Genomic DNA, 27,397 nt, shown 5'->3' with positions numbered 1-27,397 from the left:
TCAGGACTGGAGCCACTGTGCCTCAGCAGCGGCAGAGCTGACGCACTAAAACCCAGACGGAGAGGGATAAGGGGAGGGCACACAGAGAGAGGGAGAGAGCGGGCATCCATACGGATGGGGCAGTGTTTATTTTGACACGGCAGACTGGATTTCACTACGGGTTAGCGGCTGCAGTTTAGAACAAGGCACTCCCCCTCTGGACTCTGCATGTGAGTGTGTATTCTCTCTCCCTCTCTCCCTCTCCCTCCCTCTCTCCCTCGCTTTCTGTCTCTCTCTCTCTCTCTCTCTCTCTCTCTCTCTCTTTCTCTCTCTGTGTCTCTGTATGTGTAATATATATATATATATATATATATATATATATATATATATATATATATATATATATATATATATATATATATATATATATATATATATATGAGGGAGAAGTGCTTCATTGCAGCAGGACTCTGCCTTGTACACAGTAGCCAGAAAATCTACCATATATTTTTCTGTGTGGACTTCCCCACTTCTTCCTCTGTGTGGTTCTGTGGATGCGCTCGATGCGGCTCAAGGTGACTCAGGATTCCCGAGCCAGCCCCAGGGAGCATCCGAACTGGATCCCTAGACCTCCAGGGACAAGTGGGCTGAAGCTTCCTCTCTACCTCCTCCTGGAAGTGGAGTTGGACTGCGGAGAGGACCGTAGGATAGTCGGGAGGATGTGAGGCCTTGACAGCAGCCGTTATCCACCACCAGGCCTACTAGGCCAGTCCAGCCCTGTAGGGGGGCAAGGGAATGGGCCCAGTTTCACTCCAGGTGGAGACTGAACAGGAGCAGAAGCCAGAGAGAGAAATGGATTGCTACCATAGCCTTCTGCAGGCTGGCTCTCAGCTGGAGAACACACTGCAGCGTGAGTACCTCTCCTGTACTGCCCTTACACCCCCCCCCCCCCCCCCCCTCTCACTGGCATACATATCGTGGTATATGGAGACATATAATGTAATGATGATAAGTGTGGTATATGGAAACATAATGGTGTCATGATAGAAACTATTTAAAGCAAAGTGGCAGTTTAATTAAGGTCTATATTGTGTGTTATTGATTGGATGGTTTCTGCTGCATCCAGCAGTGGGTCCCTATGTAGCCATGCAGGGATTCATGTGCTATTTTTAAACCCTGGGGGGATAGTTTTCGTCCATAGCGATCATACACAGAGGAGATATTTTTAAGTACACTCCACATCTTGGTGTGTTTGGAGAAATGCCAAACAAACCGTTCCGTCAGTGAAATGTAATACAAAATAGATGTATTGTGTGACTGAGTTGATTAGGGAAACTATCAAGATAGAGTTCTGTATGGTTGCTCGAAGCTTTTTGAAGTCTAGTCATAAACAATACATTCCTCTATTGGGGGATGAATCCTGTAAGGGCAGCCAGATGGACAGATTGGACAATGAAATAATGAAAACGAGTGGCACTGCATCCCTGTCATGGCCCAGACACTACAGAAGACAGACAAGGTGATAAACAGTGCCCATGTCTTTTACACCATTCTCCTCTATCCTTTACTTTCTATTGGAATCAAGTACATGAGGAGGAAAAGGCTATTTTCTTTGGAGATGTAGTGACAGTTTGTTGGACTCAGTCTGGGTACTGCTCCTGGATGGTGGTGATTTGTAGCTGTAGTAAACCTGATTCTCTACTCTGTAGAGGACTAGTAGGATTGTGTTGGTTAACCCTCTTTGGCACTGCTTTGTTGTGGAGCCCTGCTAGCTTTTTTACTGACCGGTTTCCCTGTACATCCCCTGGGAAGGGGGGTTGTCCTAGTCCACGTACTTCCGCTGGGAAGGGGGGTTGTCCCTGTACTTCCCCTGGGAAGCGGGGTTGTCCCTATCCCTGTACTTTCCCTGTGTAGTGGTGGCGGTGTCCCTGTGTAGTGGTGGTGTTGTCCCTGTCCCTGTGTGAAGGTGTTGTCCCTCGTGGGAGTGTTGGCTGTGTGTGAAGGTAATGGGGACATTGGGGGGAAAAGGTCATCCTTCGGAGGTTCTATTTTAACCAGGTGGAGTTTGCTGGAGGCACTGCAGTACGTTTATATCTGACGAAGGAAAAACCTGCAGGCAGACAGTCTCACTCTCACACACAGACACACACAGGTAACTGATCAGTTGTGTGTACGTTTAAATCTTCACTTCCCTCCACCTGGTTGTATTTTAACCTGTCTATCATTTACTTCTCTGTGTACGTGTGTGAAGAAACGAGGCATACAGGGTTTCCTATGGGTTGTGTGATTTTTTGTTGTTGTCATTTTAAAGCCCCAGAATGCTTCCTGCAGTTAATCCTGAACCTTCACAGTAAGTAATATGATCTCTAGGCTGAGAGACTGCGGTCCATAGCGACGCCATAACACACCTCTTCAATGATACCTGTCGGCACATGATAAACAGACTCCAATTGGTAAGAGGTATGTTTCATATAAAAAGTAAGCAATGCCTGTGCAGATGTTGAGCTATAAAAATATATCTGTCCAAGTTCACAACAGAAAATTGCAAATTAAATTTCATTTCCACCCACATTAGCTTTGCTGCATATTGATGCTAGGGCAAAAAAGAGCAGCTTGAAACCTAGATGATAAATCAGACACATCACGTTCACATGAGCCCAGATGGTCGTGTGAGTCATTTCCAACACTTTCCCTCAATAGCCCACCACTATAATCCCCTTAACGCTGAAAGCCCTGGATGGTTAAAAAAATATCTGCTGACTTCAAAACAGTCATGGCCCTTGTAAAAAATGTGTTTGTGTGTGTGTGTGCGGCGTGTGTAAACCTGAGGGACTGCATGTGTGTGCCTGTCTCCCTATGTCTCAAGGGCTGTGGACAGCGTATGCAGTATATTTTTCTCTCTCTTCACACAATGTAGCCTCTGAGACATCAGTGACTGTTGGCTGAAGGAAGAAGTCTCTGCCCTCATCAGCCCGCCCAGTGTGCCCACATACTGGCCTCATGGCACGGGCAGTGCCAGTCATGTGTGATGGCACTGAAATTGAGTGGCTGTGTGGCACCCTTCTTGTCAGGGTCTTACCTAGGCAAAATGTGTCCCATTCACGTCTAAATGACTCAATCTCTTTGCAGAGAAAAACTATTTAAATTCTGTTGATGATCATCTATTTGGGGGGGGGGGGGGTTCTTGAGTAAATGAGCACGGGAATAAGAGGGATGAAAGGAACCAGAATCTTGTTGGACTACTACAAGAAAGTTGTGCCAGCTACTGCAGGTTGGCTAATTCTCAGCAAATGACACAGGACTATCACAGATCAACCACTACAGTATGTCATCAGGAGGGACAGGATGCCTGGCCAAAGCCTGGCCAGCCCTGCTTTACCCTGAGCCTTTAATCTGTCCAGCTGTCTGGGAGTCTGTCTCAGGACCCACTTATGCTTAATGGGGAATATCATTTTCTGGGCCAGGGCAGAACAAACACAGGTTATTTGCGTTTTGAAGCAGCAAACACTACTCAGTGAAGTCACCTGACTAGGCTTTGGTGCTTTGATGAATCAAGTCAGCGGGAATATTTATTTACTAGCTGTGTGGCTGCAAAATAGAAGGCGTGATTTGGAGGCTGGGTGTGTTGTGCAGACATCTTGTTTAGCATGCCAAGCAGAGACCGAGTGGTTTACACCATGTGATGAGTGGTGCAGAGTGCTGATTGGAGAGGGGCCGTGGCGGAGTCTCATCCTGGGATCACAGACTAGCACGCATATTAAAAACACTGCAGCCAGCCTGCCTGCAGCACAAGCTTTCTCCCGTGGCTCTTCTGTATAGTATAATGCCTACAGTAAGGAGCAGGCAAGGCGACTGCAGTGTGTGTGCTGTTAAGTCTCTCAGAATTGTTTTGGTTGCCTATTATCATACAGTGCTTTCAGAAAGTATTCCCACCCCAAGACATTTTCCAAATTTTTGTTACGTTACAGCCTTATTCTAAATTGGATTGAATTGTTTTTTTTTACCCACAATACCCCATAATGACAAAGCAAAACCAGTTTAAAAAAAAACTGAAATATCACATTTGCATAAGTATTCAGACCCTTTACTCAAAACTTTGTTGGCAGCGATTTCAACCTCAAGTGTTCTTGGGTATGATGCTACAAGCTTGGCACACATGTATTTGGGGAGTTTCTCCCATTCTTCTCTGCAGATCCTCTCAAGCTCTGTCAGGTTGGATGGGGAGTGTCGCTGCACAGCTATTTTCAGGTCTCTCCAGAGATGTTTGATTGGGTTAAAGTCCGGGCTCTGGCTGTGCCACTCCAGGACATTCAGAGCCTTGTCCTGAAGCCACTCCCGTGTTGTTGGCTGTGTGCTTAGGGTCGTTGTCCTGTTGGATGGTAAACCTTCACCCCAGTCTGAGGTCCTTGATGAAAACCTGCTCCAGAGCACTCAGGACCTCTCTGTACTTTGCTCCGTTCATCTTTCCCCCAATCCTGCCTAGTCTCCTAGTCCCTGCCACTGAAAAACATCCCACAGCATGATGCTGCCACCACCATGCTTCCCCATAGGGATGGTACCAGGTTTCCTCCAGACGTGACACTTGGCATTCAGGCCATAGAGTTCAATCTTGGTTTCATCAGACCAGAGAATCTTGTTTCTCATTGTCTGAAGGTCTTTAGGTGGCTTTTGGCAAACTCCAAGCGGGCTGTCATGTGCCTTTTACTGAGGTGTGGCTTCCGTCTGGCCCCTCTACCATAAAGGCCTGATTGGTGGAGCGCTGCAGAGATGGTTGTCCTTCTGGAAGGTTCTCCCATCTCCACAGAGGAACTCTAGAGCTCTGTCAGAGTGACCATCGGGTTCTTGGTAACCTCCCTGACCAAGACCCTTCTCCCCCGATTGCTCAGTTTGGCCAGGCGGCCAGCTCTAGAACGAGTCTTGGTGGTTCTAAACTTGTTCCATTTAAGAATGATGGAGGCCACTGTGTTCTTGGGGATCTTCAATGCTGTAGAAATGTTTTGGTACTCTTCCCCAGATCTGTGCCTCGACACAATCCTGTCTCTGAGCTCGACGGACAATTCCTTTGACCTCATGGCTTGGTTTTTGCTCTGACATGCACTGTCAACTGTAGGAACCTGTATAGACAGGTGTGTGTCTTTCCAAATCATGTTCAATCAAGTTGTAGAAACATCTCAAGGATGATCATGGAAACAGGATGCACCTGAGCGTTATTATGAGTCTCATATCAAAGGGTCTCTAAATAAGGTGTTTCTGTTTTTTTATGTTTAATACATTTTAAAACATTTCTAAAACCTGTTTTCGCTTTGTCATTATGGGGTGTAGTGTGAAGATTATTATTCTTATTTTTTAATCATTTTTAGAATAAGACTGTAACGTAACAAAATTTAGAAAAAGTCATGGGGTCTGAATACTTCCCGAATTCACTTTATCTGGTTGCCGGATATTACTTGCCTGACGACTCATCCTGAATTGAATTCCGCTGCTCTATCGATTGCGACATACATTGTCTAAATCTGCCATCCTGGAACTCATTTGTGTGACGTCAAAATGAGGGGCGTTGTACAAAACAAATTAATCAGCGATTGGATCGTCTCTAACGAATCTAACCAATCAAAGTGGATAACGTCACCATGTAGACTGGCTCTGGCCCAACCTATCGTTTTCAGGGACCAATCAGAACGTTCAGAATGTGTTTGTGTTCCAAAAGACGTTGGGGAGGGGGGATAATCCAGACCCATCGTGGAGAAGAGTGGGCGTGGCGTTTTGCCGGAGCGATATGGATGGGTAGCCTGACAAGGATATTTCACCTTTTCTCATTAGATTGCCTCTAAATTACAGTCACAAATGGTGTCTTCTGTCATATGCTGTGCCGTATTAAGGGATGACAAAATCATTGGTTGTGAAGCTGCATAGTAGACATAGTTGACGTCAGCTGTACAAGAGATGCAGTGTGTCCAGGAGTACATCCACTATCTACCCCCCATGAACTATTTAGAAACTGCCTATGAGTCCTACATGTTTCCTTTCCAAGCTCTCTGATACACTCAAGCCAGAGATCTGCAGAGCTCATTACCCCTCCACTCGCTGACTCCCTGCCCGACACTGTTACCCCCGACGACATCGATGTGGAAAAGGACACGGTCTCCCCCCTCTTTCTCTCTCTCTACCCTGCATATCTCTCTTTCTCACTCTCCCTACACAACTCCTCTCGCTCTCCTTATACTGCATCTCTCTGCGTATATGAAATCCTATTCATATTTACTAATACTGTGTATTATTCACAAGGAGACTGAGTGTATGTGAATCAAGTGATCGGATGCATAAACTAGTCGACCACAGAGCATTATATATGACTATATACGACTTTTACTCTTCAGTGTGGCTTCAATCATCCCACTATATCATTGTATATTTATGTTACATGCAGTGTAGAGTCCTTTCAACATTGTGGAATGAGGAGTGAGTTAGTGCTGCCTGCCACCACAGCTTGGTGTACACCACAGGAGGCTGGTGAGGGGAGGACAGCTCATACCATGTGTTTGACGTATTCGATGCCATTCCACACCAGCCATTACCAAGAGCCCGTCCTCCCCAATTTAGGTGCGACCAGCCTCCTGTAGTGTAGACAGTATATGACCTCCTGCTGCCTCACCTGGTGACGGGAGAAGGGCATGGAAAGGTATAGTGACTGCCTCCTGCTGTTCTAGCCTGGATGACACAGTGGATAGAAGGGGTCCAGACCCACCTCGATTGACTGACTTGAACCAAACAGCTGTTACCTTTCTTACTACTGTAATGTTGTTTTACATATGACCACTGGGTGGCAGTATTTCTGTCTGCTATTTCATCATTCTTATGGGACAAGTTATGAATGATAACCACTGTGTGACAGGTTGAAAGAGCCCTCATTGGGACCTGTTATTCTAATCTCTCTCTCTCCCCCCCACCCCCCTTCCCACAGAAGTGTCAGTCTCTATGAGTATGAAGGAGGTGGACGGCTACATTGAGAAGCAGGTGGCCTACTTGTCAGGTGGGGGCTCTTTACTTAGTCTTGTCCCACTACTGAGGGTTCATAACCTCTGACCTGTGTTTACATTGGTTGTATAGATTCAGGTGGTGTCTACGAGCTGTAAAAGTAGTAGTGACATGTTGAAACTGACACCGCTGTGCTCAGTTAATCCAACACGTGTCGACTATTTGAATGAGGCGTCCGCAAAGAACGTAATACCATTGTTTAACACATTGTTGAGTGTGATTGTTCCTATGAAAATAATTTTTATTCGCAGGGGGGCGTGGTGAGGACTCTAGCGTGATCGTGACCCTCCCAGAATACTCGGCTTTCAGCGACATTCCGGAGGAATCTTTAGCCAAAGTCTTAACATACCTCACCCTCATACCTCGGTGGGTGAACCACCATATTACACTCCCTCTTAATATTCATCTCTGTAGCCCTCCCTCTCTCTTCTCACAACTCTCTCTTTCTCTGCAGTGCAGTGTGTGCCTGCTTTAGTCCAGAGTTAGAATTCTTTGCACAGGTGGCACTAGATGCTCCCTATCCTATCATCTATTTCGATGCCCTAGTGATGTCCTCTGTGCCAGCTCAGAGCAGGTATACCCTAGGGAGGAGGGATCATATCATTGGATGAGTGCAGGTCACAAGAGTAGATGAATGTCCCTGTAAGCATATCTAATGTATTCACTCTGCAGTCCTTATTTCTGTACCAAAAAATATAATTTGTTGTCAAATGAATTTAGCATATTATCAGAGTTTTTAGGTACTATACCTGTACATTTTATCAGTAAAAGTATACATTTGTTCAGTGAAAGGTACATGTGTTCAAATACTTTTGGTTCTTGTGTTTGCAGAGCAAGACAGCCAGGTGTAAAATTCATCATAATTTTAGACAGAAGACTGGATACATGGACCTCTATCAAAACAGCACTTGCCCGAATTGCGGTGAGCAAGTTAAAGTCATGGCATTTTTCTCGCGTGCATACATGCACTCTCGTGCATGTGGAAATGAAATCAAACGTTATTGGTCGCATACACAGTTTATCATATCTTATTGTAGGGGGCTGCGAAATTCCTATGTTACTAGCTCTTAATAATGCAGTAACACGTCAAACAAGTACACTAAATAATAATACTTTTTAAAGAAATCAAGAAAGGTCGGAAACCAAATCAAATCTAATGTGGAAGTATGGTAACGATACTAGTTTAGGCCTGGCGCTATCCCACTAAAGAACGGATGATTTGCTGTTGTGGAAAAAAGACCTTCAGAATATCAATACTATCAGACGACGTCAGATTGGGGAGTTGTCCATGGTGCTGAATTATCTCCACTCAATTCCTGCTGTTTCGGGATGGTCTCTTGTGCGGTTTTCATTAAAATACTGCAGTTTTGTCACCGTTTATTATTGCGCATACATCATTTTCTTAATAAATTGTTCTGTATTCACTGTATGAAAATAAAGTCCCGTCGTGAGGGAATCAAAATGCAGAGCCAGCACTCCGCTACTTGGATATTTACCCGATGACGCTATATTTCGGCGGAAAATGAGGGAGAGCGGGAAGTCGAGAAGGTTAGAGGAAGGGAGAGCTTGCAGACAGCGCTGCCACCCTACTCGTGGCAGCAATGTTGATGCAGCCGAGTAGAGGGGCCAAGTAACTTGGCACCAATTTGTTAGCGACGGAACGGGCGAGGTTTTAGCGTTATCGCATAAATGGCTGTTAACACGATGGCTGAGAGTTACCAGCGCCGAGGATTGCACAGGACACGGAAGAGCCCGGTAACGCGCTTATTACATAGTTTGATTACGTGCTAAAATAGTTGTGCTTGAGTTTGGGTGGGCAGAGTGAATGCGGCATCGGTCACTGACATCAGCTTGCTCGGCGTAGCACTGCGGTGCAGAGCCTGATTTGAGTTTAGTCATACGGTTGATGCAGTGAGACCGAGAAAGATAACTTGCTTATATGAATGCAAACCGAGCAGTGATATTTTTTTTAGCATGCTGAACTTGAAGGGCAGATTTTATGTTTGCGGTAGCCTGAAGCTAGATTTAGATAGGACAAATGAATGTCAAAGAGCTCTATAACCGAATGCATCGGTCTTTTTGGGAATAATCAATTTCCCACTGTTTTATGTCGATGTTCTGTGCTGCACATGTTCACGCTTTAACAGCTGGCAACTTCAATCGAACCAAACCCATTTGTTAGTTAGCAGACCTTCACCACCGCAGTCGAGTGAGAAAAATGGTTGTGAGCATTATTTTTCAAATTTAGCTCATCAGATTGTCATCCTTAGCCTACTGCTTTACTTGTGATCTGACGCAGGAAATCACTCTGAAAATCACCTCATCCCTAAAAAATACAGACTACCTACTATCTGCTCATGTTTAGTGAATCCATTTGATATTGACTGCAACTTTAATACACCGGTGATAGGCACTAGCAGGCAGGATATGTCTGGCTTTCCTTATCTGATTGACAGTGGGTGAGCCTGCTTTGTCTGACTGCGGGTGATTGCTTGTTAGTGCAGTCAATATGTCCTGTCAGTGACAGATGCTGGCAAATGCCTATCCCTCTATGCATCCAGAAGTGTGAACAGACTCTGGCGTAGTGTTGGGTAAAGACATGGTCCAGGAATTGTCAAAGGTCAGAGCTCACTGTCCAACCCCGGGGGTGTGACTGTGTCCCTCTCCGTCTCCAGGCCTCCTTCCCTGGGAACCTCCACCTGGTGCTGGTGCTGAGACCCACCAGCTTCTTCCAGCGCACCGTCACAGACCTGGGCTTCCGTTTCAGCCAGGAGGACTTCATGCTCAAGATGCCAGTAAGGCAGATCAGAGGCCAAATCCAACACTTCACCACATGGCATCGGCATCTCATGTTTGAAGAAGTGTGCGTAGTACTACACACAGTCGATTATGTGCAGCTTATTGTAGCTCTCCTTTATTAGGTGGTGATGCTGAGCTCTGTGACAGACCTACTGAGATATGTTGATGAGAACCAACTGACCTCTGAGTTTGGTGGAACCCTGGACTACTGCCACAGTGACTGGATCGTTCTAAGAACAGTACATACTTTACACTTACATAGCATCCGCCATGCAGCCACTCAGAACCCCCAACACTTCTGTTACAACATATCTGATGCAGAGAAACGCATTCAAACTTGGCCTGTATGTTTACACAGTTCTGAGTGATGACATCAGAGTATACATTTAGAAACACTGTGATGACTTCCCTGTGTTGTGTGTGTGTGTGTGTGCTCTCTGGCTCCCCTCCAGGCCATAGAGAGCTTTGCGGTGACAGTTAAGGACATAGCTCAGATGCTGCAGGCGTTTGGCACAGAGCTGGCTGAGACCAAACTGCCAGCTGAGGGCACCGCCATCATGCGCCTCCTCTCAACCCACACTGACAAGTACAGGAAACTCAAGGTATACTGCAACCCTTTTTACACCATAGAGGTAGAGGACTCATCTTTGTATCTGTGCCATTATACCGTCTGTGGGCAGTGCCATTTGAAGTAATAGATTTTCCCTTTCTTCATTGGCTGATTTGCTCCCAACTCATAGAAATCCCCACCCAGTTGACTACCTTAAAATGGAGGAAGCCCTCAATGGCAATGTCCATGCTAAAATGGGTTATATCTATGATGAGTCCTCTATCACTATGTTTTACACTAGACTCTATCATAATATGTTACAATTCTATATCAGTGGCAGACTAACTGACAGCCAGTCTACATGTTCACCCTGATATTTTATAACCATTTTGTCTGTCTTGATCATTGTCTGTCTTCTACAGGAAGCGATACGGTCAGTATCAAAGGAGGGTCGTCACCTGCTGGCTAGCCTGGAGGCCTCGGGGAGAGAGGAGGATTCACTTTGGGATGTCAGGCTGGACTGGGAGACTGTGCAGAGGTGTGTGTTTTTATACGGTCTGCCTAAAGAGTGGCCATGGGGCTCCTGAGTGGCAGAGCGGTATGAGGCACTGCATCTCAGTGCTAGAGGTGTCACTACAGACCCTGGTTCAAACCCGGACTGTCTCACAACTGGCTATGATTGTGAGTCCCATAGGGCGGCGCACAATTGGCACAGCATCGTCCAGGATAGGGGAGGCTTGCCTAGTTAAATAAAGGTCATTTTTTGATTATAACCTCTGTCTCTGGTCTTCAGGCTACTAGCTCAGCTGAAGGGCATGGAGTCAGCCTTTGACGGCTTCTTTGAGAAGCATCATCTAAAACTGCAACAGTACTTACAGCTGCTCAGATACGAACATCGCTTCCAGGAGGTGAGACTGATCAATTGCATAATTGATGATGGTTGATTCATTGTCGAGAGGCAACTCTTAGAACAGGGAGGACACGTGGTGTACAGTTCAATTTGAGATCGGATGGGACGTTTTGAAGTTGGGAGGGATATACGTCTCTAACTAATGTCTTTCTCTCGTTGTCAGATGGAATTGTCTCTGGAGCATCTGGCGTCCCAGGAGAGAGAGATGTCGTCGTCAGGGGAGAAGCTGACTCAGACAGAGCAGACACTCAGAGACCTGGACATCCTGGAGGCTCACGCACAGGTCAGTGTTTACTAGGGGACACTTCCCTGATCAGATCAATGGACCGGGGTTACACATACTGTATACTGTGGTTGGCAGAGATTGTCTTCTCAGGGACTCGTGCTTTTGGTAATAGCATTGTGTCACAGGCCGGCTCATAGCCTGTGGCAAAAATGAGGGGACGCGAACAACCGGTATAGGCCAATCAAAAAGGTTCTTTATTGTAAACCAAAACGATTAACTTTAAACAATGAAAAAGGAATGAGGTGTGAAAGTATCATAATGTATGGTGTATGTAAAGTGCAGGGATGCATGAATCTGTGTGTGTGAATGACTGAGTGAAAACTATGCAAAACGGAGGAGGATACTTTGAGCCCAGGTGACTCCAATCACTAACGACCCTCTGCCTGCAGGAGGAACCGCCCCTGCACTGCAGAGGGGCCGTGACAATTGGTTGTGTAGCTCGGATTGAAGTGTATTTGCCGTTGTGATGCTGTGTGTATGTAGGCCTCCTGTATGCCATGTCTTGTTGTATGTAACTGACTGTGGTGTCCTGGTTGTGTTGCTAGGAGGAGATGGTCAGTGCCCAGATCATCATCCTCCATGGGCACCAGCTGGCAGCCAGTCACCACTATGCCATGGCCCTGATCTTGCAGCGCGGCAACGAGCTACGTCACCGCTGTGACACGCTCAGTAATGCTCTGAGGGTGAAACGCGCACACCTCTCCCGGGCCCACCGGCTGCTGCTACGCCTTGGCCAGGTAGAGGACACACACACACTGTTTACACTATTGCACACAGATGAGTACAAATCTAACATCATACACAAACAACCACGCTGATGCTCTGTCAAGTGCTACCGTATATCCGAATATGACTGGTCGGTGCGACATCGTTGTCTTATCGCCTCCATAGGCCCAGAGTTGGTGTGACGATGGGGCCTACCTGTTGGCCCAGCAGCTGGTGGATAAGTTCCAGTCTAAGGAGGGGGCCCAGGCTGCTTTGAAGGACATGGATAGATTCCTGGAGGGGGCTCCGTCTCTCCTCAGCTCAGGACCTGACCTCCTGGCCGTGGAGTTTGAGTCTGTCCTCACCCCAGAGATACAGGTCCAACACCAAGCCAGTGTCTCTCATTGACAAACAGCCTTATGGTTTAAAGAGTAACCCCCTCTGTAATGTTTCTCCTGACCCATTTGTGTATAATCCATTCTCAATGTTTTCTATCACCCCATAATATATCTAATGTTGCAGGACTTATACAAGCATTAATTTCTGGTCATGGTACCTTCAGGCAACCTTCAAGACTGCATAAAGGCTATAAACGGCTGTTTAACTAACACTCAATACAGGTTTTGGGTCGATATGAATGTCCTAAGCTCCTCTTCCATCCTCCCCAGGTCCAGATAGGGGAAACATTTGAGAAGCACACGGTGGTGCAGGAGATGATCCACAACAGGCAGGTCTGTCTGAGGAAGCTGGCTGAGAAACACGTCCGTCCCATCCAACTAGTGGCCCCCAGGGCGGAGAGCCCGCCCCGCTCCAAGTCCCCACTCTTTTCCCCCAAACATGGTAAGAGGAGGCAGTGGAATATACACACACCACACACACTCAATCACACACATTCAATCACACTTGATACAGTACATTAGCATTTGTCACAGTAGATTAAAGAACATCAGACTACAGTTGACTGTTTGGGGTTATAGAGGCTTACAGCACACTTTAATTATCCAGCTCCGCTAGGCCTCCACCCAGGGCTCTGCTGTTTCCCAGGCCCTGTGTATGCAGCCCTCCCCTGGCCTCTGGCCTGACAGCCGTCCCTCTCCCCTGGGTACTGGGTGTCGTCCGTGTCCTCAGCCTAGGGCTTCACACACCATCCTCCAGGCCACAAAGCAGTAATCAAAACAGCAAACCACAGGCTCCAGTAATGAGGAAGCCCAGGGTCTTTGTGCTCGACCTCAGTTAGAGGTCCACCGTTACCAATGAGCTAGCTGTTAGAGCCCAGCACTATAATCAGTCCTTGGGGGATACTCGGTTATCCGTGATGCTAGCTGTGTACTGTATGGTAATAATGTATATGAACCACGTACGGCAAAGACCCTTTCATCTACCACTCGCCTCCAGGCAGGGCTGAACAAAGCTAGCCATACCGCACCCAATGAATAATGAGGTGTGACGCGTGGGTGTGTTTCTCACACACAGAAGGAAACCCCTTAATAAGAGGGGAGATGAAGATAAATGTGTTGGCTCTGATTTAGTGTGATAATGTGCACGCGCACACACATGCTGGTCTTAGGGTATGTGAGGAGCACGTGATCAAACAGATACAGTCAGTCAGCCATTTACACCAGACAGTACTTTGGGTGATGTGTTCTTAGAGGATATAGTAGTTTTGGAGTTCCACTGCAAGCTGCTTATTACCAATGATTAACTAGCCGTCCATCAGAAGAGAAGTATCAAGTGTAAACCCTGGACCAACAGTCATCCCCGGGGTCAAAGACCGGACAACCTGGTCCCGCAGGACCTTTCAAACCTACTATCATCGTCAAATCGCCGCAAGCATCTACTCATTGTAATGATGGCTCTATCGGGTGATGTTAGTGTTAACTACTGTGCCGTACACCACGTCATGGCTTCATCAAAGCTTACGTGGAGACATATGCTGTACTTAGCATTGTTAGCATGTTGTCCAGACAGGTCTGGTGTTTCATCAAAAGCATAGAAACCTACAGTGTTATCGAGTTCAGCTGAGAGGTCGTGTGTTGCAGGTGTCGACGGTTTGAAGTTCTCCTTCGATCTGTCACTCCCTGGGAAGAGGATGTCCCGGAAAAGCCCCGCCTCCAGAAAGGTGAGATGGTCGAAGAAGGACGTGAAAGATGAAAGTCTAGTATAGAACAGTTCACACACGTCACTGTGGCTGTGATGATGACATATATGATGGGAATGTTATGGCAACTGAAAATGCATTAGGTGGATTCCCTCCATGTAGGGGCGGCAGGTAGCCTAGTGGTTAGAGCGTTGGGCCACTAACAGAAATGTTGCTAGATCGAATCCCCGAGCTGGCAAGGTAAAAATCTGTCATTCTGCCCCTGAACAAGGCAGTTAACCCACCGTTCCTAACTGACTTGCCTAGTTAAATAAAGGTTCATTAAAATGGTTGTCTGTATGTCCTGGCCGTCTCAGATCGAGGTGATGCATGACTACCAGGAGAATAGAAGCTCCCTGCTCTCCAGCCTGGAGGGAGAGGACAGCCCAGACCTTCTCAAACGGTCCGTCTTCTCATCCTCTACATATTCCTGCTGTGGTCTTCCTGATTCCTTATGTTCAGACAGAATACTAACGAGGCCCTCTGGCCCTGTGTCTCCACAGTCACGTGATGAGGGAGCTGATTGAGACAGAGAGGGTCTATGTGGAGGAGCTGCTGTCAGTGCTGCTGGTGAGAGCACAGCAGCGTTTTCCCCAGCTATTACTGGATTACGACAGTGAGTTTTGTATTCTGATTATGTGCGTATTGTGTAGGGTTACAGGGGAGAGATGGAGAACCCGGCCCTCGCGGGGCTCTTGCCCCCCATCCTGCGCAGTAAGAGGAACGTCCTGTTTGGCAACATGCCTGAGATCTACAACTTCCACAGCAGGCAAGGAAACATCAGTTGGCAAGGGCAAACATGCATGCTCACACACGCATATACATACATACATACATACATATACACACACAGTGCATTTGGAAAGTATTCAGACCCCTTGACTTAACATTTTGTTTACGTTACGGCCTTATTCTAAAATTGATTCAATTGTTTTTCTTCCTCATAAAGTTACAAAATACTCCATAATGACAATGCAAAAACAGGTTTTTAGATTTGTTTTCTTCTAATTTATATTTTTTTAAAAACTGGGCCTCCCGAGTGGTGCAGCGGTCTAAGGCACTGCATCACAAAACTAGACACATCACTACAGACCCAGGTTTGATCCCAGGCTGTGTCGCAGCTGGCCGAGACCGGGAGACCCATGAGGCGACATACAGTTGGCCCAATGTCATCCGGGTTAGAGGAGGGTTTGGCCGGCCGGGATGTCCTTGTCACATTGCGCTCTAGTGACTCCTTGTGGCGGGCCGGGTGCCTGCACGCTGACTTTGGTCGTCAGCTGTATGGTGTTTCCTCCGACACATTGGTGAGGCTGGCTTCGGTGTTAAGCGAGCAGCGTGTCAAAAAGCGGTGCTGTTTCGTAGGACGCGTGGCTCTCGACCTTCGCCTCTCCCGAGTCTGCACGGGAGTTGCAGCAATGGGACAAGACTGTAACTACCAATTGGATATCACAAAATTGGGACGAAATAGGGGTAAAATACCATGCTTCACCGTTGGGATGGTGACAGATTTCCTCCAGACATGATGCTTGGCATTCAGTCCAAAGAGTTCAATCTTGGTTTCTTCAGACCAGAGAATCTTGTTTCTCATGGTCTCATGGCAAACTCCAAGTGGGCTGTCATGTGCCTTTTACTGAGGAGTGGCTTTCGTATGGCCACTCTACCATAAAGGCCTGATTGTCCTTCTAGAAGGTTATCCCATCTCCACAGAGGAACACTGGAGCTCTGTCAGAATGACCATTGGGTTTTTGGTCACCTCCCTGACCAAGGCAATTCCCCCCCGATTACTCAGTTTGCCCGGGAGGCCAGCTCTAGGAAGAGTCTTGGTGGTTTTACACTTCTTCCATTTAAGAGTTATGGAGGCCACTGTGTTCTTGGGGACCTTCAATTATGCAGGTGGACTCCAATCAAATTGTAGAAACATCAAGAATGGAAACAGGATGCACCTGAGCTCAATTTCAACTCAATTCCAAGTCTCATAGTAAAGGGTGTGAATACTTATGTAAATAAGGTAATTCTGTTTTTTATTTTTAATACATTAGCTGACATTCCTAAAAACCTGTTTTCACTTTGTCATTATGGGGTGTTGTATGTAGATTGAGGATTAAAAAACATATTTTATTTCAGAATAGACCTGTAACGTAACAAAATGTGGAAAAAGTCAAGGGGTCTGAATCCTTTCCGCAGGCATTGTGTGTATCTATATATATATATATCTCCTGTAGTTAAGAGGAAAGATCAGCACTGTCATTGACTTGTGAGAAGTCGGTCATGTTTTCTATAGGCATTTGTAGTCTCAAAAAACTGTAAGATTAAAGCAGTAATTGCATCATCATAACCTCTTTTGAACAACTGCTCCATCTTAAAAACAACCATCTCCCCAGTACAGTAGCTACTAGCCAGTTTCCTCTAGCCAGCTGTGTGAGTTAGTTTATGTACAACTGTTTGAGGGGCTCTGTCTGCCTCCTATATATCCTGCCTGCTGGGAGCGCTCCCCTGCTGGGCTGAAATCTAAACTGGATGACTGCATGAGGCCCTAAGCAAATTAGAGCCTCTCTAACTAGTGTTAAATGCCAGTTGCTCTAACAAGCGTTTGATTATGCCAACGAGAGAGGGAACTGGCAAACACTGGGGGCTCAGTGGCATGGATGTGTGGGTGGCTAGTCATTATCTATGGAGGAGTGCTGGATAGGGGCCTGTGTGGTGGTGTTTGCTGCTCTGTGTGGTTAGGGTGCGACCTACTGACCTTATCTGTCTTTGACCTCTGACTCATGACCTCTTGGGTTCTACAGGGTGTTCCTCCATGACCTGGAGGGCTGCCTAGAGACCCCAGAGGGAGTAGGGGCCTGTTTTCTGGAGCGGGTGAGGAACCCCTCAAACTCATCTCTGGACCGCGAAGCCAGTTCCACTGCATTTTTTAATTGTTCCCCTCTAATCAGGTACTGATTTTAGACCTGGGAAACCAGGTGGGTGCAATTAATTATCAGGTAGAACAGAACCAGCAGGATCCGGACCAAGTAGGGTATGAGTTAAATACCCCTGGTAGTTTGTCTGTGGTTGTTTGTGAAGAATGTCTTTACCTATATCAGCTGAGAATTCTCAACTCCACGATACTCAGAGTTATGTGGCGATGAGTTTTGGCGGCGTGTACCCCCGACTCCGCCGAGTCGGTGTCAGGTGATACTTCAGCAAAAATGTCCATTTAAGGTGTAACTTTTACCTATATTTGTCCTGTGTAAAGGCATTATTATCTTTGTGTGCTGGACTCCGTAGTTTCTGATGAAAACGTTCTCCTATGTAATCCGATCCGATGTAATTATTCCGAGCAATCCACTATTTTCCAAAGGAGCATAAAGTTAACGACTTCCAACATGCACTACCACGCTATACTTTTATAATGATCAGTTGTTTGACTTTACCTGTCCTGATTGTTAGAGAGTTGCTAGGGGGGAGTTGGAATCGATTGTTTGTTTTTTTTATAGAAAATTGCATTCTATGCATCACCTGCCAAAGCAAAAAGCTCTGCCGTGCTATATGACAGGGCTGCTCCTTCGCTTACCTTGGCAGAGGTTGCGTAAAATGCTATGTTTTATTTTTTTTAAACTATGAATTGTAGCACCCAAGGAAGACACAGGACAAACATAGGTACAAGGTACGCTTTAAAGGATTTGGGGAAAGTGAAGCTGATCCTAGATCTGTGACTAAGGGGAACTTCTACCTGGAACATGTCTGATGAGGTTAGGGAGTCCAGAGTTAATTCATTGTGTGGTGTTGTCGCCCTCCACGTGGAAATCGCTCTGACACCGAGTCGACGTAATCGGCATAGCACATGCGTTTCACAGTCTGGCATGGACGGTGTGTCATTGGAAATGTATGTGTGTATTTCCAGAAGGAGAATTTCAAGGTGTACGAGTGCTACTGTCAGAATAAGCCTCGCTCAGAGTCACTATGGAGGCAGTACTCGGACTGTGACTTTTTCCAGGTCATGCTTATTTTTTTCTATTCGTGCCCAATGTTTGTACTCAGCGATACTACTACTACTACTACACCACAATACCAGACATATTCATTATTTTAATAGCACAAAATGATAGATTATTTATATTAGGTTCACTGTTAATAACCGTAACACATGATTCCCAATATCTCCCTGCCATATTCTACAGGAGTGTCAGAAGAAGCTGGAGCACAAACTGGGTCTGGACTCTTACCTGCTGAAACCAGTACAACGCCTCACCAAGTACCAGCTACTACTGAAGGTCAGACCTTCGTGAAACCGGCCGACATACACGCTTCTATGCAGCACACCGTGACAATATTGCGGCATTTACAGTGCCTTGCGAAAGTATTCGGCCCCCTTGAACTTTGCGACCTTTTGCCACATTTCAGGCTTCAAACATAAAGATATAAAACTGTATTTTTTTGTGAAGAATCAACAACAAGTGGGACACAATCGTGAAGTGGAACGACATTTATTGGATATTTCAAACTTTTTTAACATATCAAAAACTGAAAAATTGGGCGTGCAAAATTATTCAGCCCCCTTAAGTTAATACTTTGTAGCGCCATCAGTTTTGCACATCGAGAGACTGAAATTTTTCCCATTCCTCCTTGCAAAACAGCTCGAGCTCAGTGAGGTTGGATGGAGAGCATTTGTGAACAGCAGTTTTCAGTTCTTTCCACAGATTCTCGATTGGATTCAGGTCTGGACTTTGACTTGGCCATTCTAACACCTGGATATATGGATATGTCCACTTCATGATTGTGTCCCACTTGTTGTTGATTCTTCACAAAAAAATACAGTTTTATATCTTTATGTTTGAAGCCTGAAATGTGGCAAAAGGTCGCAAAGTTCAAGGGGGCCGAATACTTTCGCAAGGCACTGTATATTAGCTGAAACTTCATAATCATAATTCAGCGTCCCCGAAATCCTGTCGGTGCTAACATCACTGTGACATAACCTGGCCTTACCCAGGGACATTTATTTCAATGAGTTGAATGCAGGACGTGAAGGATTACAGATTAAACTAGAGAGAAATCCTGTCGGTGCTAACATCACTGTGACATAACCTTGCCTTACCCAGGGACATTTATTTCAATGAGTTGAATGCAGGACGTGAAGGATTACAGATTAAACTAGAGAAATCCTGTCGGTGCTAACATCACTGTGACATAACCTGGCCTTACCCAAGGACATTTATTTCAATGAGTTGAATGCAGGACGTGAAGGATTACAGATTAAACTAGAGAGGTATCCTGTCTGGTTAATGGGGATTGCTCCCCATTTTCTGTCCCGTTATTCTCTGTTGTTATCTGACAAAATAAGGAACATTTTACATGCAGCACAAGGACTATTATTTTATAGTACAGCTGGAGAATTTCAGGATTTCTTTGTTACCAGATATTGATCTCTACCAGACATTAGTGTGTGTGTGTGTGTGTGTGTGTGTGTGTGTGTGTGTGTGTGTGTGTGTGTGTGTGTGTGTGCTGTAGGAGCTACTGAAGTACAGTGCAGGAGGCTGTGAGGGGACCTCCGAACTACAGGCGGCGCTAGCAGCCATGCTCCACCTCCTCAAGTCAGTCAATGACTCCATGCATCAGATAGCCATCACAGGCTACCAGGTGACTTGTCCTTTGTGTCTGTGTGTGTCTGTGTGACACAGTGCGCTGTCCTGTATCTCTGACCCTGTGTTTTGTCCCGTGTCCCCCCCCCCCCCCCCCCCCCCCAGGGAGAGTTGTGTGACCTGGGCCGGGTGCTGATGCAGGGCTCCTTCAGTGTGTGGATCAGCCATAAGAAAGGCCCCACCCGTATGAAGGAGCTGGCCCGCTTCAAGCCCACACAGAGACACCTGTTCCTGTATGAGAGAGCCCTGCTTTTCTGCAAGTGCAGGGAGGAGCATGGAGAGGGAGCAGACAAGACCCCCTCCTACAGCTTCAAGCACTGTCTGAAGGTGTGTGTAGGCGGCACACTCTGACACATGCTCCCTGTCGCAAGGATGTTTGTTTTGGTTTGCGTGTCAAGGCGTCAGTGGGTGTGTGTGTCAGGGTCTGTGTATGTTTACGGGGCGTGACGGATGGCATCACCACCCGTTGCTCTCCTCTTGATGTACGCTAAAGCTTCTTACTTTCACACGGCGGAGGAGTGTGTGTCGGCGGGCCGGCCATGTAGCATGTAGCTGAAGTGTGCCCGACGTGACGCGTGGCATGTCCTTGTAGGCCCCAGGTGCAGACTGTGTGTGTGCGTGTGTGTCCTGGCAGATGAGTGCGGTGGGGATTACAGAGAACGTCAAGGGAGATGTGAAGAAGTTTGAGATCTGGTACAGTGGCAGGGAGGAGGTGTACGCCGTTCAGGTAAGGATCACCCCTGCTGTGAAGTGACTGTTGATGCTATTCATGCAGCATTATGTTCTCCGAACAAGGACAAAGACAATAACTACCACCCACTGGCTTGTTCATTGTCTGTGTGTTGTTCTGTTATTTGTTGTGACAACTGTATTGCTACGGTACAGTATGTGTTAAGCTATTGTAGGGCCATTTTGAAATCATGCCTGTAAGATGCAAAGAAAAGTGTGTTTCCTACTATACGTTGACTGCGTTCTAATCTGTCCTGATCTTCTCCATCTCCCAGGCTCCCACAGTGGAGGTTAAGACAGCTTGGCTCGGGGAGCTGCGGAGGATCCTCACCAACCAGCAGAAACTCCTCAAAGGTTTGGACGTCACTCACATCGCTCTCCAAAGCGCACTCCGCAAAGAGCTGGTTTAACTCACCTCATCTCAGATCAATAGTCCTAGCCTGCACCTACCTAATGCACCTACCTAACTTGAACTTCCTCTTAAATGCGGGGAGACACATTTCAGTTGAGTATGTTCAGTTGGACAACTGACTAGGTATCTCCCTTTCCCTCTCTTGTTTCTAACGATCCTTTTGCCTCTTCCTCTTCCGCTTCTTTTCTCAGATGAGCGTTGTGTCGACATCCAGATGCCAGACCACATCCGACGGTCTCCGCCCATGTCTGAGAGGTCAGTCTTGTTGGGTGTTGTAGGACACCCCTCAGTTGTCACAGCAGCTCCCCACTTGGTGTGAGTGTGGCAGGCAGTTCAGTGAGCTGTTCAGATGGTTATGATATATGGTGTTGCGGGAGCATATCAACAAGCAGGTATAAAGCTGGGAAATGAGGAGGAGAAGGAGGTGTGTGTGAAGAGAAGAGGTGTGTGTGTGTGTGTGTGAAGGCCCCGCTTTCTCCTTAGCTGTCTGGTTGCTGTCCTCCCCTCCCTCCCCCCTGCAGGGGTGTGCGGCCGTCCGGAGGGGCTCATACGGGCTGTCTTTCGGGGCTGGACTTTGTCTCGCTGTCCTCCGATGTCTTTGTGTGTCTGCGTTCCCGGAATCCCCGCCCTCGAAGCCCCCGGCAACGCCCCCGGCCACGCCCCCCTAACAGACCCCGCCCCCAGCGCCACTGACCCGTCCTGACGCTCAGTGGTAAACTCAGCCCAGCTCCGCATGCCCCGGCCCGGCTTGGCATGGCTCAGCTGACCTAAACCACCCACCAGGCTGCTGTGTTTGCATACTGACCGTCATCTGCCTCTCCTTTACTAGGCGTCTCCATTCGGCTCATACATTCACCAGACGCACGTTTCCTCATGTCTTTTGATTTCTCAGCAGACCTTCCATCTCAGACATGCTCCCCAAAATGACTACACCCATCTTTTCATGGGATTTGCAATTTTGCATGGAATGCCCCAAAAACAATCAAAGGTTTGGATGTTTTTAACTTACATTTGATTTCCTCATGCTTTCAGCACGACAACTGCTTCTTAGATGGGGCTCGCTTTTTGAGAGGTTATTAAATTCAAATGATCTTAAGTTATTTGGCTTGTAAAATCTAGACAAACTGATACATTGATGAACCAGGAACTAGATAAATCGAGACCATACCTTTCCATGCGCCGGCATGTGTCTGCTGTGTACCAGGCCAGAGCCCACACTGTCTTTGTGTCAGCTTGGTTTGCACTTGGTCACATTGTTGCTTGGCGTGGGGCCTTTTGGCTGGCGTCTGAAAGATCATCATTGTGGTGCGAGATGAGTTTGAGGTAGAAATTGTCCTTAACCACAGATCTACGGTCAGTTTTGCAGTTCCCCTTTAAATGGTTAAAGGTTAGAATGTGGGAACGTTAAGCTGATCTGTGGCTAAGGGCAGCTTCTACTTGGAGCATGTCTGATGAGGTTGGGGAGCACAGAGTTAGTTCGTTCGTTGTGTCGCTCCCCACAGCAAACAGCAGAGGGCGTCGTTCAGCTCAGAGGACACAGTCAGGGAGGAGCAGTCCAGACCCACAGTCCCTCTCCCCAAATCACCAGCGCAACCGACACAGTGAGTACACCACTCCCTCAGACATGTACCCATAACATAATCATGTAGATACCTGGTAACTACTTGTAATAATGGTGATTGGGTCATGAGAGGTGATACATGAAACTCCCTTGACTTGATATTGGATTTATTTTGGCATATATTGCGATCCCTATTCCCTAAAGACTCAGGTGTTTCACATGAAAGAGCACCGGGCGTATGGAGGAGCTCTGGGGAAAAAGGCACAGCTACTGATATTATCATTTGACTCTACCGTCTTGTTAATGAGTCCGTAAGTGCCGCACATCAGGATTTGAATGGGCATTTATCGCTACAGTTACCAAGTATTTACCTTGATTATTTCTGGCACCATATAAGAGGAACAAGCCAAAAAATGTGACTCAAAACAAACGTGTGTTTTGTCATCTCCAGGCGGGCCCGGCACGCCTCACACAATGGACATCTGTCTGGGTCTGGAGGAGTGGGGTGGAGGTCAGGACCCCTCTCACCAGTCAGACACCGAGGAGGAGGACACTGCTCAGCTGGTGCGATGGGTTTTCCACGACACCAGTACAACCACTCTCACTTACTGCACACCGTGTGGCCTCGTTCCTCACCCACAGCCTTTTAGATATGCTTATCAGAATATTGAAAGGAACCTCTCGAGGCTCCTAAATGTTTTAAAGGCGTCCTCTAGTAGGATACACCGCTACACATCCTTTGTCCAGTCTAACAGACGTGTTTCTGTCCTCCCAGGCTCCAGGCAGATATAAGGCCTCGGCTGAATGTCCACGAGACGGCCCAGATGACCTCGCCATCGAGAGCGGTGACGTCATCCAGCTGCAGCACGAGGACAGCGAAGGCCACTGGTGAGTGTGTCGTCTCATATGCCTGGTGTTGAAGTTGGTTGCCAATGGCAGAACCCTATTTGACATGGCTTTTATATGGGCTCTGTGCCGATTTGTAAACTTAGGGAACCTAATATAGCCGGTGTAAAGACTTACAGACAAAACTGACCACGCAGGCAAATGGTTAAAAGGAGCAGGTGGTCATCCTATCGGCTGTCATTTTCATTTAATTTCTTAACAATTCTGCATGTTAAATGGCCAATGTTCATCAACACACAGCAGGTAATCTACCGCACAAAGCCGCCGTGAACGGCCAACGTTCATTAGTGTGTCCCGTCCTTCTCCTTAACCTCTTTTATACTCTCCCTCACTCCATCTCCAGGCTGGTGAAGAACCTGAGTCGCAGGCAGAAGAGCCTCCTCCCACTCCCCAACCTGCACGTGGTTCTGGGACACAGCAGACGAGGAGGTATGGTTGCAGTACAGGGGAAGAGGTTTCTAAAGCCATTTGTACTCTTGATCCTCCTCCCTGCCATGTAGCTCATTTGATGGGTTTGCTTGAATAATTTGTCTCCTCTCTCATCCAGATCCAGGGAATCTGAAGGCCAGAAAGCTCAGCTCCCCTGAGAGGACAAATGCTGCCTTCAAGTGCTTGTGGGAACTGGGAAACTTTACAGTATGAAGTAACTCTGGAACAATTCTTCAACCAATGGCAAGCTAGATGATCTATGTAATGATCCAGTTAGCTACCGTGATTAAAGTTGACAATATTGTAAAACTAGCTACATTATACACATTGATACATTTGACAATGTCAAAAATGGATTCGCTTTAACATATTTTGGTTGAAAAGGTGAAAGGTCAGTGATGAAAAGTCACAACTTGGAAACTCTGGTATCAAACCCTATCTCTGACTTTCCCACTTGGAATTCCGACTTGGGAGGGTCATTCAAGTGGTAATTTCCCAGTCCGGTATTTCCCACTACAGAGGAGCATTTGAAGGCAGCAATAGAACAGCTTTTGTGGGACCTTTGCACAGATTCACAGTCTGACCAGACAGACTGTTATACATTAGACACTGTGAGGTCATGACTGATGAAATATCTTAAAATCTGCTTTCTCAAAGTGCTCTGATTGGCCATGATGAGAGACAACTATCCAATTGAAGAAGGACACAGGAGCTTACATTTTGGATTATTGATTAACATTTTTCTGGGCCAATAACATGAAGACCTGCATTTTGCCCAACCGTGATGGACAGTGGACAAACTTAATGAATGTTACCTTAACTTTGGACAGCACAGGGCTCCACCAGCACACATGCACAAGGTTTTAAGGAAGGACAAGGGACACGTGAAAAGATTTGGCACTTAAAGTAAATTCCCTCACTTTCTCTTCGAACCAGCCAATGGCCTTTTCTGTTGGGTTGCTGTAGCTGGATTGGGACTGTTATACATCCATGGACTCTACCTCTCGACTGAGGGATTCTTAACCATTATCGCTATTCAGTGGGAATGCAGTTGGTGGGTGTTTGTGTGTGTGTGTGTGTGAGTGAATGTTTTTATGGATCATTACAATCCAGGTATCGCCTGAAACATTTCTTTAAAATATACTTATTTTTACATTTTGGATGTGTATACTTGAATGTTGACCTGTTTGGCTCCATGTTCATTTATTCTACATGCTCATGTTGTTTAGGAAACCATGCTGTCTTGTTCCTTAAGGCACCCTTCTCTTCCGCTCTCCAAGAGTTGAAATGCCAGAACGTGCCCGTGCCATGATGCCTTTTTATTCCTGCTATTTTGGAATCGGTCTCGTCTTCAATAAATGTCTGCTCAGCAATAACAAAACACAGTCTTGCTTCTACCTCACCTCAGACCTATACACAACTGGCACTTTATTGGGGTGGAAGGTCTACAAGAGAAAATGCATGCTGAAAGAAAACTGGACGCTGCATACCTATGATTCATTTCCCATTTTATTTCCTGAACTCATTGTTTGTCAGTGGGGATGAGATAGCTGTTGAGATCACAGTGATTGATATAAGTGTATTAATCAGGTCTTCAGATGTCTCTTTGGAGGTATGGGGAGGAGCTGCTACCAGCATGGATCCAGCAAACAGAGACTGCTGTAATTCTCCCCAGGATTTCATGCTCTCGGTCTCCCTCAGCCCTCTTTGAGAGAGTTCCTCTCCTCCTCCATCGCCTCTCACTTAGTCTTAGGTTTCCCATTAAACAGGATCATACAGCAAACATGAAATATACCCACTGTGTCGAACGCTTAATTAAATATTGATTGCAGACTTTTACCAAGGAGGTCTGCCTTTGATGTGCTGCGTTTTGATGTGGAAATTAGCTTGGAAAGCAGCACGTTTCTTGTGTTTATTTAAGTTCCGTCGCTGTGTGAGGCAGCTATGCATCACCGTGAAAAGATGTCTATATACACTGAGAGTCCTGTTTGACTACCATGCGTTGCATCTTAATATGGCAAAATGTAACTTTTTCTTTTGAGCTACTTCGGTCTAAAATGCAACACATTTTGCACTGAACTGTGATGTAAAAAAATATATACACTGAACAAAAATATAAACGCAACATGTAAATTGTTGGTTTCATGAGCTGAAATAAAAGATCCCAGAAATGTTCCATACGCACAAATTTGTTTACATCCCTGTTATTGAACATTTCTCCTTTGAAAAGATAGTCAGGTGTGGCATATTAAGGTGATTAAACAGCATGGTCATTACACAGGTGCTCCTTGTGCTGGGGACAATTAAAGGCCACTCTAAAATATGCAGTTTTGTCACACAACACAATTCCACAGATGTCTCAAGTTTTGAGGGAGCATGCAATTGGCATGCTGACTGCAGGAATGTCCACCAGAACTGTTGCTAGAGAATTGAATGTTAATTTCTCTACCATAAGCCGCCGCCAACGTTAGAGAATTTGTCAGTACGTCCAACTGGGCTCTCAACCACAGATCACGTGAATTGGGACTTGTGGGAGAGCAGTTTGCTGATGTCAATGTTATGAACAGAGTGTCACATGGTGTCAGTGGAGTTATAGTATGGGCAGCATAACCTACGGACCCCAAACACAATTGCATTTTATCGATGGCAATTTGAATGCCCAGAAATACCGCAAAGAGATCCTGAGGCCCATTTTCTTTTATGTATCTGTGACCAACAGATGAATATCTGTATTCCCAGTCATGTGAAATCCATAGATTAAGCCCTAATAAATATATTAAAATCGACTGATTTCCTTATATGAACTGTAACTCAGTAAAACCTTGAAATTGTTGCGTGTTGAATGTATTTTTGTTCAGTATATGCTTGAAAATGCTGTGCGTCTTTGACGAGCGCTGTAAGCTTGTTGCTGAATGTTTCTCAATAGAGAAATTGCATGGCAAACTGAATATTGACTGAACATGGCAGGTTTCAGGTTGTTGTTTGGCTGCATTTTAGTATATAGACCAAATAAAGTATTTATTAAAATAATACATTTGTTCTGCACCTGGTTTTAATCCTTGCTTCTCGAGAGTAAATTACCATAAAGCAATTGCTAGTTGTTTGCAGACAGCCTTTTGCCTTCGTCCCTTCATCTGTCAGTAAATTATTCTTATAGTTTTATGAATAACCATGATGTACAGTAGGCACCTGTAGGACATGCAGGTATCTGCCTTGTAAAACGTGTTCTCACCAGCTGATTGGAGGAAGACGATGCAAGGAGACGCTTTCTCTTTGAATACAAAATGGACGTCTTATGAATTGAACCCTGAAAACGAGACCTGAAACAAGACGGGGTC

At 46.2% G+C, this 27,397-nt stretch overlaps 1 protein-coding gene across 1 annotated transcript; it reads left to right on the top strand.

Annotated features, from left to right (window-relative positions):
* Window positions 1–14: 14 nt before the first annotated feature.
* LOC110488758 (proto-oncogene DBL) lies at window positions 15–27,089 on the top strand. The gene is given in 32 exon segments (XM_090198336.1): window positions 15–209; window positions 555–889; window positions 6,941–7,009; window positions 7,266–7,380; window positions 7,846–7,936; window positions 9,690–9,809; window positions 9,936–10,052; window positions 10,266–10,415; window positions 10,786–10,901; window positions 11,157–11,271; window positions 11,437–11,556; window positions 12,105–12,296; window positions 12,451–12,642; window positions 12,933–13,104; window positions 14,304–14,383; window positions 14,719–14,804; window positions 14,905–14,971; window positions 15,055–15,170; window positions 17,191–17,260; window positions 18,288–18,380; window positions 18,565–18,657; window positions 19,892–20,020; window positions 20,128–20,349; window positions 20,657–20,749; window positions 21,027–21,105; window positions 21,355–21,418; window positions 22,666–22,701; window positions 22,703–22,764; window positions 23,176–23,288; window positions 23,500–23,612; window positions 23,974–24,059; window positions 24,178–27,089. Coding segments are annotated over 31 exon segments (3,381 nt in total). The 5' UTR covers window positions 15–209; window positions 555–774; the 3' UTR covers window positions 24,273–27,089.
* The last annotated feature ends 308 nt before the right edge of the window (window positions 27,090–27,397 follow it).

The sequence above is a fragment of the Oncorhynchus mykiss genome, chromosome 14 (assembly GCF_057628025.1).
Source record: "Oncorhynchus mykiss isolate SJ-2025 chromosome 14, ASM5762802v1, whole genome shotgun sequence".
NCBI classification, from domain to species: Eukaryota; Metazoa; Chordata; class Actinopteri; order Salmoniformes; family Salmonidae; genus Oncorhynchus; species Oncorhynchus mykiss.
The sequence above is the reverse complement of the archived record's forward strand: the minus strand, read 5'-3'. Positions and strand labels throughout refer to the sequence as shown.